A 16,474-nucleotide genomic window follows, 5' to 3' on the forward strand; every position below is an offset into this window, starting at 1 on the left:
CCCATAGGCATGATTATTACAGGATTTACTGACTCATATAAATCATGGAAACAGCATTTAAGAAGAAAGTCTGAAATGAAAACTGTAGTACAAATAATATAACTGTGGGATATTCAATCCCAATTGAAGATTTTGAGAAGTTGTGCTTTGTTGATCAATTAGGGGTTTTTTTCCTTGTTGTTTGTGTTTTGGTTTGGTTTGGTTTTTGTTTGGTTGGGTTTAATTTGTTTTTGTTTGGTAGATTTATTTAATCTCAAGAAATGTAAATGACCCATTGACCTGTTATAATAAGAAAATCAATCTGTACCATTAGAATTTGAAGCTGCACTGCCCAGGAATCAAATAATTATTTTTCATAATCATAGTGTAGGTCAATTAAATTTGGTCTGTTTTTCAGCATGGATTTGACTGAAATCTTCAATTTAAACTTTCATCTAAGATTTGCTTGATCTAAAGTCTGATTTGTGTGTAGCAAGAAGTTAAGTCATAAAATGATAACCTTTTTGAGAGTTAAGTTTCATAAAGGAATTATAAATACAAGCTATGGAAAGGGAGTCACCAGAAGGAATAAATTGGGGAAAATCCCGCAAAATCCAAAAGAAGTGGAGTTACATTATTCAACACTCAATTTTAGAACATACATAAACTTCAGGTTTTAACTTTTATTGATCAGAAGATGTTAAAGATTGAATTACAGACTCAGTACATTCCCTGTCCCCTTCCTCCCCAAATTCTGGCATGAAGTACAAGAAAGTCACTGTAGAAGAGAGCTGTCCTTAAATTGATGTATATTGATTATTTGCTTAAGACAAGATATATACTCAAGATGAGATGAACTGATACACATTGACAATTCACTGAATAAATGTACTTTAAGCCACATTAAATTTCAGTAGCATGAGGAACAGTTTATGAATTCTTTAGCACTTTTCAGTGGGATAATTTTTTGAGTAAGCTACTCCAGAATATGAATGACACTGATAGAACACAGCAAGTCAGTTATTTCCATTTCTGCTGATACGTGTTGTTAGACATTTATTAGCATATCATTTAAGTACACTGAGATCTGCTGACATGATTGGAATATCTGTGTTGTTTCTGAGGGGCAGCTATTCCCCATGTTGGGGATTATTTTCAGTAATTCCTTTTTTGCTTTATTTTCATTCTTGAAACTTGCCACTTCAGCTATTTGATGTAAGCAAGCACAGAGGGAGATTACTGTTGTTTTTCCAATCACACAACACACTTACTTGCAAGATTAAGTACTTGATTATCCAATAATATTAACATAAGATATTTTACTCAGCAAATTATTGTATTCTGGCACCTGAAAGTAATGACTACTTATATTTTCCTTATTTTTCAGACGATGTCCAACTCTAATTGTGGCAACATCAATATGCACTCAGTATTCTCTCAGATACAGAAGAAAAACCATTCTGAATGCAAACAAAAGGAACTTACCTGACCGCCCATCCCGCTGAAAATCCACATGGTACCATTCACCATCATTCACCTTCTTCTGCAAGGCTTTTATTTTTATAGTACCTGATCCCATGTCTAACAGTAGGTAGAGGTGGCCATCAAGCATCTCAATGGCAAAAAAATCAACCTTCACCATCTGTGGATGTTTGGCATCTTTCTGGTGCCTTGGTTTGCCATGACTGAAAAGAATCAGGCCATTTGGCTCAGTAGTACGAAAGTCAAATGATATTGAGCCTGTTTTCTTGGCATTCCACTTTGGCAGAGAGATGAAAGACTCTGGTGTTTCAAATGTGATTGGATCTAAGGTTGCAACATTCTCACATTTAAATGCTACAACCCCATGAATCTTCATTTTAGGATCCCCTTGCTTGGCAAGTCGAGACAGCTCCAACCTGACATCGTTATTTTTATACACAACCTGCAAGCAAAGCAAAGGAGTTACTCAGAGAAACCTGACCACTTTAACCAAAGAGACATAATCCTGAATAGGCACATTATTTAAAGGATAATGGTGATGATATATGAGTATGATAATTTACATACAAACAAGATGAAATAACTATTTCCATTGACTAATGATTTAATAATTGTTTTCATTAAACCAAACAAAGTTGCTCTAAAAATATCCCTGGAGTTAATTCTAACAATCTGAAAGAATCTGAACATAATTTATACTATGAGTTGCAAATTAGCTTGTGTGGCCTTGATTACTTAAAAGCCTTCTCTGCACAGCCATTCTGCTATTATAAAGAAGTATCAGATTTCTTTTTCCTCTAAACCCTTTGTCAGTGTCTTAATTCTTCTGTTCATATACAGAAAATATACCAAGGACAGACACTTCATAATTTAACATCTTTTCAGTTTGTCCTTGGGGCTGAGGATTAGTAACATTCATGCAATTCATGAGGCTATATAAGATAGGAAAACTATTATCATAACAGATCAAAACAGGCAAAACCAGGAAAACCTTTCAGCCCGTACAATTTGATTAAAAAAAAAACCAATTTATGTATTTTTCCTGACTGAAGACTTTTCTGATTATAGACAATAAAAATTAAAGACAATATTAGTTTTAAATCCAGTTGATCTCTGCAGCAAATATTCTTGCTTCCAATCACATTTTAACTTGGTCCAAGAAGCCTGTCATGATGCAACCATTCCCAGGGTTCTAATGTTTATTAGTGTTTTCTCAAATTGCTGCTCTTTCTCAGCTATCCATAATACAAGAGCTGCTGAAATTAACTCCCCAATACCAAAGGCATGCACAAGTGTTTTGTCAATACTTTTAATTGTGCAATAAATTATACACTCAAGCTAAAATACCACTGAAGGGCTGAATACAAAACCATAGCGACAGAAGCTAAAACTTTCTTCTCTGTTTCTACAGTTAAGCTGTACATTAAAAAGCAATTTGGAGAAAAAGCAACAGCTCAGCAAAACCAAGAACTTTGTGCTGAGGTTTCCTCATTTACAGATCTGCACCATTCAGGGACAGATCACATCTGGCTTTGATCCAGTGTTCCAACTATGCAGTGTAGTTTAGGACTTCTCAGAAGACCCATCACTGGTTTAGGCTTTACATCCCTGTGGGGGGTTAGAAAGTGCTTACTGAATACTTAGGATAGGGCTATTGGATTAATTTCTTGAGACCTAGTTTGAACACACGAGAAGCCCACTCTGACACCCAGTAAGGTGAAAATACAGTGGATGAACTGCAGAGATGTGCTACAGTCAGAAATCAAAGCACTAGCATTTACACAATCTAAGATTCCATACCCCACAAGTGATAGTTGCTATTGAAAAATGATGTTTAAAGATAAAGGAAAAGGAAATGATTGACAGAGTGACATCGTTTTTCAGTAAGAATTTTGTTCATTCCAATTATATCATTATCCATAGTGCAAATTTCATCATAAGGCTTGTCAGAATTATGCTACAATAATAAAATGTATCCTAGAAGTTAATAAATAAGCCTATTCATTTTATTTCAGGATGGAGTACGAGTAGTGTTGTTCTCATGAGAGCTCTGTCTCCAAAGGCAACAGATAAACCTCACTGTGGATTGCTGACAGCAGAAATAGTACTCTGCAACAGAGACAACGTGTTCCTCAATTGAAGACATCAGAAGTGAATATAATTGGACTAAATTGTAATATTTAGATAGTAAGGTTCCATATTTCCATTTATGAAATACATCCACAACACCTGAGATTTCACAGACTCCACAAAGGAGTTTAGAACAGCACTGCAGAGTACGCACATGCAAGTGACCTCCCTTTGGGGTGGCTTTCTGTCTTCAGAGTGAAGAGGAAGAAGCCTGGGAGGTTACTTAGAGATATGTGGTCTCATGAAGCATTGACCACTTTCTATGGCAAGAGGGATTCAGGACAGCTCCTGCTTCATTTGAAGAAGTTACAGGGGCAACCTTTCTGGATTAGACTGAAAGGCATTAAACACTGCCAGAGAATGCAATAAATAAAAAAGAAAAAAATGGTCTCTTATTAAAACTAAATCCTGCTTGGTGGCAATGTAAGTAAATATGGCAAAAAAGAATGAGATCTTAAATTGAGTGCTGAGCAAGAGCAGGTTCCAGGACAAGGTGACTAAATATACAAAGATGGACAAATTTGTTTATGGACAAATCAAACTGTCCAACCTTTATGAAACTGGTTGACTGAATATTACAATTAGGAATTAATAGCTATGTTAAAAAACTCAGCAGACTAAAGGAAAGTTAGGTTTTCCTTGAAGTCTAAAACAGTTTACTATGATCTGAAATAATTTGCCAACTCAGAAATTACAATTTCTAATAAATATAGTTTAAGAACATAACGGGCAAAGTGAAAAGGTTTTCTCAAGAACTTGTCACCAGGTCTTTAATTAACTTCATATATAATGCATGAGGGAAATGTTGCCAGAACACTTTAATAATAGTGACAAATATTGTCAATTTTATGCCACCAATATTAAAACACTCTTGGAATCCCTAAATATTTTAAATGACAATTTCATGCTTCCATATTACACAACTGAAACTTCACAGCTACTGCATTTTATTATGTACGTTGAGGGGAAACTTTAATAAAGCCTTTATCTATGTTTTAGAGTGCATATGTTCTAAGTTTTAGAATGTGCTTATGTTCATTTACTAAAAGGAAAATTTTGAACTGAATTATCATTGATAATTATTAATAAAACAGGAATATATAAGCCATAATCAAAAAGACTTGTAAACTACTAACTGAACACAGCTTGCATTTGGGAGTCTGTTTCCTGGTGTTATGCTGAGATTCTTACCCTTCTCCCTGTTCATGAAAAATGTACTCAGCCATCAGTGAAGCACAGCAAAAAGGAGAAAAACAGTATGTTCACAGAAATATGTTGTCATTAAATTTTGGGAAAAATACTGAACAGTAAGGAATAATTCTGAGACTAATATCTGCTTTATAACTCATGAAGGTACATGCTTCAGAAGCAACAGCCTCTAGGGTACAAAGAACTTACTGATTTATCCATTATTTTGCCTTTTAATTATTTTCTTTTGCTTCTGGGTACATAAGGATAAACATGCTTTTAATAGGGGTTATATTACCTGCTGTTTCCATCTGAGGAACACAGCACATAACATTAACTCAGTACATTCTCCTTGCTTTAGAGACACGGATCCACAATTAGTCAAGTGAAGGGAATTTGCAATGGAGAAATATTGGAGTCTCCTCCACTTTTACTCCCACACAGCCCACCAGTCACTGTCCTGGCATCCATTGGGTTGGGCCTGGATTTTAGCTTGCTCTTGCACTCACTTTCATGCCTGAGCAAAAATCTAAGTTTCCTGCACATGAAACTGCCAGCCCTCAGGGACTTGTATCATGCCATCAAGAGCACCTTGAATATGACTTGTGTTCACTCTTTCTTTCCTGTTAAGATAAAGTGAATTTTAAGACCTCAGTCTTTAAAATATATAATTGCCTTGTTCTTAGAACTGCAAAAGGTCACCTAAATTCCCAAGAAATATGCAGCAGTTAGCAATACCCCATATAATTTCCAACCAAGCTATCCAAAGTGAGGAATAAATTTCGTTTCTAAGAGAGACAGGACAGAACATTCTACAGTCAAGATCCAGGCTTCCTTTGCTACCATCTAGGCCAACCACATGCTGGGTAACTTGCAATATCACTGGGCTGTGTCTTAACAAATAAGTCCAACTTTGAGACAGCAATTATTAACATAAGCTCAGCACTCTCTTTAATGTGTTTTGTGCTCATCTTGGAGCACAACCTAAATTGATTCCAGCTTCTCAAAGATATATCATATATAGATTTCTTGCAAGCTGGGACACTACAATGCAATGAACTCCAGAAGTGCAAAGAAGTGCAAATTTATGAATGACCCAGAGAAAAGGTGAAGGAAAAGAAAATAAATTCATATTAGGGATGTATCCTAAATCTGTAACGTCTTAATTAGCAAATTTATAAGTCAAGAAATTTTTAGACGTTAAAAAAAATAAAGAGAACTCTATCCATTCTTTCTAGTGACCCTATCAAATGAGATTTAAAACCATGAAAGGTGTGAAAGAATCCAGATTGCAACACTATTTTCAATTCAAAGTGTAGCCCTTTCCACATAAAACAGTATGAATGAAGAAAGGTCATTACCCTTAAATATTTCAAAATACTGACCACCTCTGCCAGCAATAGCTTTTCCACCACTGTGATTAAAAATCCTTTAAATTGTTATGAAGCATTTATTTCAAATTACACTCTTAAAACCAAAGATGATCCTCAAGAAGCTGATGACATCACCTGATTTGCAGAATCTAGGTTTCCTTGAGAATCAAAGACAACCCAGGATTTCAGAGCACCTACCACTACGACCTTGCTCCAAAAAACGTGTCTATTTACTTAACTGGGAGATGAGGTAAAATAATTTTCTATTGCAATTCAATTCAAATACAAATTGAATAAATGGATGAACCCAATATCAAAATCTGTAAAAATTGGATGACATAAATCTTTGTTACCATAAAACAGTTCTTTCATATTCTCATATTTCTGTGAAACCTGTATCACCTGTGGCTTACAATGACAGTTAATTCTCAAAAACGGAGATTAATATCATCCAAAATGGCTCAGGTAGGTGCCAACATACAGATTTCCCTGAAAAGTGGTGTCAGCCAGGAGGGAATTTGCTGATGTCAGAAACTGTAACAATGAGACTTACAATAAGGGAGGTCTGGGGCAATTTTGTCAGCTTGCATTACCAGCCTCTAAAATTTCCATGCTCTTTGAGAACTACTTGGTGTACACAGTACATATTCCCCAGAAATCCAACTGCAAAACTAGCCACTAACAGTTACCATGGTTTTTTTAGAACCTGCTGTATCGTTTTGAACTCATCTGGGAACGTCAGCTTCTCACAGGAGTCTTGTCATTTTGCTAATATGCTTCCATGCATTTTCAAGCTCCAAAATGAACATATCAAGGAATGCAATAAACTACAGACTACTTACAGAATATTTAAGAAGCCCAAGTTCAAATGTTTGCAACGGGGTTCACTTTTGAGCGCAATGTGAAACCACACAACATGAATGACAACAGCTATTCAAACCTCTGCATCATAAACCAGATTTGTTTTCTGAACATAGAGAAAAATATAAAGAGTATATTGAATGCTCCAAGGGACTAACTTATTCTTCCTCAAGTGATTTTCATTATCCTGAGCTCAACATTTGTGCAAATGTGGTGGGGGTGGTAGAGAGGATGTTTAAAAAGGGAGTCATTGAGCACCAAATCAAAACTCTAGAGTCTTACTAAGTGAGAGATAAGCCCAAGGACAACAGGATAGGGTTCCATGGCATGGATACATAAACACCTGGAGAAAATAATAGCATGTGCATTTTGTTGCATTATTTTAGATCAATTAATATGGTCTGGGAAACAGCCCTGCAAGATTCAGCTCAAAAAAACCCTTTGACTTAATTGATCTAAGTAACAAACAAACAAAAATAAAAACAAAAAAGCACTACAGTACAACAAATTCCTTGAAGCATATATCTAGGAGTTTCACATTCTGCTGCTTCTTCTTCCTGTCCAGTCTGAGTATCAAAAACTGTGGAGTGCAAACACTTAAACTTTTGCAAAATATTATTTGGGCTTTTGTAAGGCAAACATATTATTTATACAGTATGATTATTTGTTTTGTTCTGCTTGTTGTGCTGTTTATAGTTTTATACATAACAAGTAGATTTTTTTAAATCAGACATCCTTTCCACAGAATTTTTTTGGCCTAAGGTAGAAAGAAGAAAACCATTATAATGAGTCTTGTTTTAGGAGGTCAGGACCAGTAATCCAGGGATTTGGGTTTAACTTACACCTAAATGTCTCATAGAGAACTTAATTTCTCCTTGCTTCTCTGTAAATAGGATACACCATTTCCTCACAGGGCAGAAACTTGCTTGAAGACTGAAGTTTACCAGCACAAAAACTAGTGAAGTTTCATCCAAAATCAGACACATTTACACACACATTTCCTACAGGGTGTCAATCCCGCATTTTCTTTTAAAGAAAAATAGGTATGTATAGTTCTGACTTTCTACTCTGCAACTACAGAGTCCAGAGCTCACTGAACATTCAGATAAGAACACAAAATACACTCAATCTGTTCTAAAGCTGCACACAATAAAACTTGACCAATCCACATCTCAGGGTGAACACAAAAGCACAGCATCCTATACCCTGATAATGCACATAGCAAGTGCTTTAATGCCACACTACATGGCTAACTAAAGACAAATTTGTGAGGTTTGTTGTTTCTGTAACTAAGCAACATGGACCTTTTCTGCACTCCCCTTCCTTAAAATAACAGGATATATTGCAAATCAGACATTGGAAAACTTCCGTTTACACAAAGCAGGCATACTTAATGCACACAAATTTATGCTCTATTTAAACTGCTAATTATCATATCCCTGCAAATTCTAGGAAGGAAAATGGGTACAAAATAAAAGGCTAAAATTACCATAACCACAGGGAATTTGACTATTATTTCAGTAGCACACCTGTACTTCTACTGTAGCTTGAAAACCATCACTCTCTTACCCCAAAATAATGATGTAAAAAGAATGGGGGAAAAAAATCAAACCAAACCAGAAAAGCACAACCCCAAAAGAACCTCAACAGTTCAGTACAAAGCAGATATATTAATTACTCCAAGGCAATTAAAAGTTGTTAATTAATATATACCCCTGTAGAAACAAAACCAGTACTGACAGAAACAAAGTTATAGGTATGTTGTGAGTGTGAATTTAGATTACCTGTGCAGTAAGGTGAAAGTCACCTCAGTTTAGTGCATGTCACCTATGTGCAGAATTAATACAGTCATGACAGCTCATCTTCTAGGCCAACTAGTCTTTTCTGCTGGAGTTTTGAATGTGGAGCCCAGAACTGTTTGTTTCTTTTCTCTCCGACTTTGCCTGAATAGAGATGTTTTAAGAGGATGCCAGAAAATGCCTTTTTATGTTCTGAGTTACTGGAATATCATTTAACATGATATATTGGCAGAACTTAGGAAAAAAAGAAAATCAACATTTTTTTCTAACAATGTTGATAATGGGATTGTTATGTTTTTCACCCTGCTGTGGACACAAGTCTTTTCAAGATCTTTTTTCCCCTCTTCAATAGCCTATTTTGCTATTCTTTGTATATCCTGCTGTCTGCTGCCAGACTGCTAAATGTTTCTGACTGTGGTTGCTAGTTGCTATGCTTTCTGTTTTTAAGAAATGGGTTCAAGTTTCCTTTTCTTGTCTTTTTTTTTTTTTTTTTTTTTTTTTTTTTTTTAACTTCCCATGGCAAAGACTCATAGAAATTTCTTGGCAACAGCTAAATTGCAGAGTTTAGGGACAAGCCAGTTTCACAAAAGCTCTATTGGCTCCCTAGTAAAGATAAAGCCTTTACCAAGACATAAGTCATGAAACAAAAACAAGAGAAACAGGAACCACCGAAAGGAAAACAAAATGTATTATTTAAGACAAAAGGAGCTTTGCATTAATATATTGTGTAAAGTCTAAGAAAGAAAACAAATTATAAGCTACCTCCAATGACTGGGAAAGGAAAGGGCTACAGGAGACTCAACTGTGCTAGATTTCAGTTTTTTCATTTTCTTTCTTTCACAGTGCAGTAAGAGTTACCAAAGACTAATTCTGCAGCAAAGTCAGAAATGTGCTGGTTTTCCTCTCTTTCCATTAACCATTCTTACCAAAGATCAAACAAAAGAACTCTATGGACTAAAGAAGAGGGACTGTAAAGCAGAACACAATCATTTACCATTTGGAGGGTTCAAGGATTATTTCTTTAGCATAATATTCATTATATGCTAGAATTTCCTTATCTTTAGCACTTAAGGCTTTTAATTCAAGGTCAGAAAATACAGAAGAAAATAATGAAAAAAGAAAAAGATAATATATATGCAAAAATTAGTGTTCTAAGGAACATCTCAACTCAAGTGCATTTGAAGGCAATATGACAGATGTACTTAAAATCTGAGTTATCTTTCATTAGGGTAGGAGTCATATGAGTTAAAAATGGAAGTTGTCACAAAACAAGAAAAATAATAAATCTCAAATTAAAAAGAAATGCTAAAATGACTTCAACACAATCCAAGTAAGGGAGATTAGGGATATGAACACAAACTAACAGAAACTTGTTAAAAATATTCAGTTAGCAACACACCGAACCCTGAACACCTGAAATATCTGAGCAAACTTTTTTTTTTCCATATTAAACATGATTGGAAACATAGGAAAAGAACTGTAGGCTTCAAATTAAATGCAGAATGTCAATTCTACATATACTTCAGTGAAATGAGGGTGGTTTATTCTACTCATCACTAGATTTCCTTCCTTCAGCCTCTCCCATAAGTTTTTTAGTAGCTGCCAACTTACAACTCTTAACTTATTGTTTCTCCAGAATAATAAACACCCAACAGTTTTGTTCTTCCTCTTCTCTCTCACCTGTATAGGTTACTCCAGCCTCCAGCTGAATAGCTGGCTCTTGGCTCTGGGTGTTTTTTAGCTGCTCTCTCATTTGGACTCATCTCCATTTCCCAATGCCTGGTTTGAAAGAACCTTCTGTTCCACTGAGGAGAAAATGGCCTTCTTTTATGAACTTTTGGCCAGCTTCCATTTAGAAACCTCATTCCCTGTCAGCTCTGTTGGCTAACTATTGGCTGAGTAAAGTTGGCTACTAGCTGACAGGCTGTAGAAACTTTGCTTCTCCTATTCTGAGAGCCAGCCACAGTTCTTCCCCTTTAGTTTAACAGATCTCTGATTTTGTGTGATATTAATTTAGAATAATTTATGCAGTTGTTGGCTAAATTCTGCTCCACCAAGATAGGCTAAATGGTTTAAAAATAAAAAGAAAATCAAATTCCCACCCATTGACTATACTGGGTACATTTCTTGGAAGACATCCAGGAAGATTCTTCCCAACACTCACATGCAATTTCTTTTGAATGCTTACAACGTTTTTAATGTATCCTTTTAGCTTTCCAGTACTGGAACATGAGCAACTCTCCACATCAGTGTTTTAAAACAATCTTTACCTTCTGAGATACCTATGACAATTGGAATATAAGTTTTCTGTGGTACTTTTGCATTCAAGGTTATTACTGTATTTGCAACACAAAGATATCAAACCAACACTTGACTCAGGAGCAGCTTGTTCCTCCCCAGTGTTCAATGACAGAAAGGTACAGCTCGAGCACTGCATTCCTTTGCACTCAGTTTTGTGCTCACCTTCCTTTCCTAAACAGCCAATATTTTCTGAAAAGGCAAATGATGAAACAGCACTCTTGCAGAGAAGTAAGAGGAAAAGCAGGGCTCTTCCATCATCAAAAAAACTGATCTGTATAGTCCACAATGTTCATGACTAAAAGCATACAGGAATTCAAGAAAATAATAAATTAAAGGGATATTGCTAAGGCATTGCTTTTGTATTTAAAGCCATTTCTAACTACAGTCTACCTATGGGCCAGCTTTATGATAATAAATTTAACTGAGGTTATAGCTGTTCTCCAAAATAGACTGGTTGAACTAATTAAAATGATTTACCACTGTATTGATAAGGAAGAGGGATGTGTGACTTGATTTTCAAGACATGCCATCTCTCTGCAGTGAGAGAATGCAATAGAGCACACTTAAGTACGGTGTTTAAAGTGTCTGATTCTGCATGATGACCTCCAAGCCTGAGACTTTGGGAACAGCTTCATGTTAAAGGAATGTCAGACAATACAATTTACCTTTGATTTGGTACTCTCAGCCTCAAGCCAAATGAATTTTCTGAGAGATAATTAGAAAAAGATATATGATACTACAATGGTGTTCATCTAAGAACATTCAAGAAGAGCAGCTTGCCATACAGAATGAACTGCCAACAAGTACCTTTACACAAGTTATTGCAGCTTATTGCAATTTAACACAATTTTAAACTTTTAAAAGTATATTGTTCTGCAAAATATTTTTGATTATGTAAAAGTATCTGTCAAAATAAACACTTCTCACAGTGTTCTGGGTGTTTTTAAATCGCTGTGAAGAGAACTAAGTCTGAGTAAATGGCAGACAGTGCAATTAAGTGTTTATCACTTCCCTATGTCTTTGAGTACATCAACTGAGTATCTCAGTAATGTTCTGACATTTGTTTTCATTGTTGGGTTTTTGAATCTTTTTTCAAATAAACACTTCAACTGGAAGCTACTTTAAATATAAAACATATTTTGAAATGTTCTATACCATTTCAGAAAAGTGAGAGGAAAATAGGCTTTTTCTTGGACAAAAGTATCAAGCAAAAATGATATTCTGTTTTCCCTAAACTACTTCCTTGGGACTACACATGGCATATGCTGAATTATACATACATTAAAAAAATCATAAAACTATACATGAAACCTAAATAAAGAAAAAAGGTAGTCACATCTATGGTAGTAACTATTGCTTGTGTTTACCTCAGTACAACTCCATTTCACAAAACCATACAAGATTATGCAAAGAGTGGTAGCATTCATTTTCTTTGGAAAAGTTTGACAAAATTACTTTCAAGATTCTGCTCTCTGTAGTGGGGCCTTAGTCTTGCTGAAGTGATTTGTAGTGTTTAATGATTGTGAGAAAGCCTCCTATTTAAAGGGTAATTCAGGTTTGTTTAGCAAGCAGTTGATGATGTCTAATAAAAATGTTAATTCAGGAGCAGATCAGAAGGCAAAACTCAATGCAGTGTGGACCTCATGACTATTGTATCCACAAAGAAAAACACATTTACCTTTCAACAGAAAATAAATTAATTCAGTCTCATTCTGACTGAAAAATGGACTTGAATACAATGCTTAGGAAGTACAAATAAAAATACTGTGAAAAATACTTATATAAGGGATTAATCCTAATATATACCAGGGCATGAGACTAAATCCTGCTGTGTGTACCTGTGTGATGTCAGCAGAAAGCAGGAGGGCTCACTCTGTCTGCTTGGGCTGGAGTCAGACCCATGGCACCATCAAATCTTGGCTTTCAAACAAGTGCTTCACAAAGATGGAAAATACCAAGAGGATGACAGGAGGCAGGCTGCTCTCAGAAATTGTAATATTATTGATTTTGTTCAATTGATCATGTGAAACCTGGCCCCTAGCTGAGCATGGCAACACACTTTCAAAATAGAAGTTTAGTAACTCAAATTCCTAGCAGCCTCTGATATTAATAATCTGACTCAACAGATACAGTGATCTCAAGGCATTTTTTTTTCTGTAATTCACTTTATTTCTAAATCTGCCTCAAAGAAATGACGAATTTCACAAGTCTTATGCTTTCCAACTACTTCCTCTGAGCCTGTATAAAAAGAAAGGTTGACATACTGATTAAGGTGATTTATCTCAACTTTGAGTATCTGCTCTTATCCATTACTTAGGTAAGTTTGGCATTTGCAAACTCCAGTTCAGTTATGAAGTAAACCACTATGTTTTTAATCTCTATTATTGACAGTGAATTGTCTCAATGTTACTGCCCCTAAACTGGGACCAATTTAAAAAACATCAATGTACCATGACTGTTTCATTTATATCTTTGGTCGGAGAGGAAAAAAAGCAAACAAAGAAAAAAAAAAGTGCTTCTGTTTATCTCTGTTATATTTATTTAGCTGAAATAATACTCTTGAGAGGTTTTCTCACCAGCTTGACTGTATCAGCATATCAGTTCTTGAAACTGATAACAATGGATAAACACAGATACAAAACAAGGATTTCTGCAAAATTTTAAGGTGTCAGATGTACTGTGCATTTTGTTTGCACATTCACAGCTGAGCCAAAATACTTAAGCTTTTAGCCACATAAGTCACCTAACTGAATTTGCAATTTATTTTATAGTTCCCATCCTAGGCATAATCTTATAATTTGCAAGTTTGAAGATATCTGAGCTGTACATGTAACTAAAGAAATACAAAAATCGTACAAGCTACAGTTCTCAATTGAATATCAGAATAAGCACCTCTTTAGACTGGATACATATCTAGAATTGCAAATATTTGAAAAACTGACTATAGACTTTTGAATGAAAGAATATGCTCTTTTGAGCACACTAGAACATTAAAATATTTTGGTAATTGACTTAGTAACTGATTTAGGTTTTTTAAAACCATTTTTATTCTTATTAAATGTATGCTAAATACATTTTAGTAAAAAATGGTGGAAATAAAAACCTAGCTTTCAGCTAAACCTATTGAAATAATTGCAAAAAAGTTAAATATTTGGTTTTTTTTAGTTTGGCAATTAGATGATACTGGGATTAGCTCAATAAGCACATAAGGATTTTTATATTTCTACAAATCTTGTTGTTAAAATGTTTTAAAGTATATATTTAATCTTTACTATCTGGAAGTAAAGAAATAATTCTTGTCTCATTATGGCTTTCAAAGTGCCCAACTAAAATTTGGAAAATATTCACAGTCTAAATGGCAAAGAAGCATCTCAGTCCTCAGTAGATTTTACACATATTAAATTCCTTGGAATAAGTCTTGGAAAGGTGAACATTCATTTAGTGTGGTCTTTTTCCTCTGCAACATTATAGACTCTATATTTAAAAAAGCCTCAAAACTAACAGAACAAACAGGATCAAATTATGTAATTCCTTAGATCATTGTAAGGATATAATAAGACAGGAGTCTTATTAGTAATTATCACAGAATGTGCCGAGTTGGAAGGGGCCCAGCAGGACCATCGAGTCCAGCTCCTAGCCTTGTTGATTGTTGTCCAGACACTTCTGGAACTCTTCCAGGCTTGGTGCTGTGACCACTGTGCTGGGGAGCCTGTTCCAGTGCCCAACCACCCCCTGGGTGAAAAACCTTTTCCTGATATCCAGCCTAAACCTCCCTGACTCCATCTCATGCCATTTCCTCATACTCAATTGTGTTGGTGAGAGTCCCTTAAAAGCAGAACCTCATCTGAAAAAGCACAGAAACAAATCTGCCAACTCCTGATGGATTTGACAGATGTTTCTCCAACAGAACCAAATATCCTGACAGCTGTGGTAAATGAGTCTACCTTGTGAGCAAAGGTTGGAAGAACAGGAAGCTGACATCAAGGTGTTCATGCTTGTCGATTTTACCTTCCAATTCTGGACTCTGATGATTCACTACAGTATTTTGTTCTCACAGAACTTTATGATCTCATCTGTTCCATAAAGCATCATCAAACTGTTGTTGGTAATAGTTCTTGTTGCTTAATTAGTGTGCAAGAAACCACAGGAATATAGCCCACTTATTTTCTATGGTTTTGGATTAAATGACTTTAAAAAGATTAGTATTTTCAGTAAGAGAAAGAGACTCTGGACTGAAGAAGTGGAGAATATGGGCAACAAACATCTAAACATCACTCTTAAACAAGGTTTGCACCTTTACAATGTCCAGGAAAATGACATTTTGAAAATTTCTGTTCTATGATTCTGGAGGAACAAGACTCATCAACATCTTCCTGCCAAGTTCCAGATACTTTTGTCAGTTTATTGGCTGGCTCTTGAAATCCAGTCTGCATTTTGCAATCTTTATAATTTGCCTTATCTCACACAGAGCAAAATATTCTGGCTTTTTCCTCCAAATATAGTGACAGATGAAATATAGAGAAATATTTTCTTGGAACAGCTCTTCCTATGTCTTGCATATTTCAATTTTAATCCTGATGTTGCTGAGTTGTACTGAATATTTAATTTATGCTAACCTGTCACTTATTTTTTCTCCCTATCTATATAGGTATGAATATTTATGAACAAAACAGTAGCTGACCTGCAGCTTGTATCATCTGAGAAACATATGCATACTGGGCAAATGCAACAAGAAGGGAGGAAGACAAAAATTTCTTTTTCCATCTTTGGAGCACAAAATAAGCACTCTCCATAAGAATAGCACTAATGAAAAGGAACATGTTGTTCCTTATGGTAATTATTTTAAGAATCCCATCTAGAGGCTCAGGAAGCTCAGTTATTTCCAAGTCTGGCATGGGCAGAGTAAAAAGAGTGAGGAAAAGGACATGGAAAAAACAATCTGATTGACCAGTGATATAGCTCAAGTCCACATCAAGGGACCAATAGTTCATGAGTACCTTTAATTTCCTCCTCTTAGATACTTCTTGAAAGTGGAAAAGAATAATATGAAATTGATAACAATACACATCACTTCCAGCTTCCACAGCAGGAGACTGGCATTGAGAGTTTGTGAATACTGAGGGCTGTTCAGTATCAAATGAGTGTCCTTCCCACTGATGTTTCAAAGGGTACATATTCAGGACATTGCATTCATTGAAGAGGAATTAATAATTGAAACACAGGGAAAGTCCCTGTGATGACCCACATCTCTGGGCCTGTGCACTCCCCAGTCTCCAATGATTCCATTCAGTTTGTGCCTATGCAAAGCATTCACAAGTCTTTAAAGAAATATTGTCACATCTGGGAGACAAAGTTGTCTTT

At 35.4% G+C, this 16,474-nt stretch overlaps 1 protein-coding gene across 1 annotated transcript in view; it reads right to left on the reverse strand.

The window, feature by feature from the left end:
• NRXN1 (neurexin 1) overlaps positions 1-16,474 on the reverse strand; it is a 460,909-nt gene that overhangs the window by 415,296 nt on the left and 29,139 nt on the right. Inside the window, exon 3 of the mRNA XM_063391213.1 lies at positions 1,465-1,903. Within this exon, the coding sequence (XP_063247283.1) occupies positions 1,465-1,903 (439 nt within the window). The remainder of the gene's footprint in view (positions 1-1,464; positions 1,904-16,474) is intronic.

This window comes from Prinia subflava, chromosome 2 (genome assembly GCF_021018805.1).
Source record: "Prinia subflava isolate CZ2003 ecotype Zambia chromosome 2, Cam_Psub_1.2, whole genome shotgun sequence".
Lineage (NCBI taxonomy): Eukaryota > Metazoa > Chordata > Aves > Passeriformes > Cisticolidae > Prinia > Prinia subflava.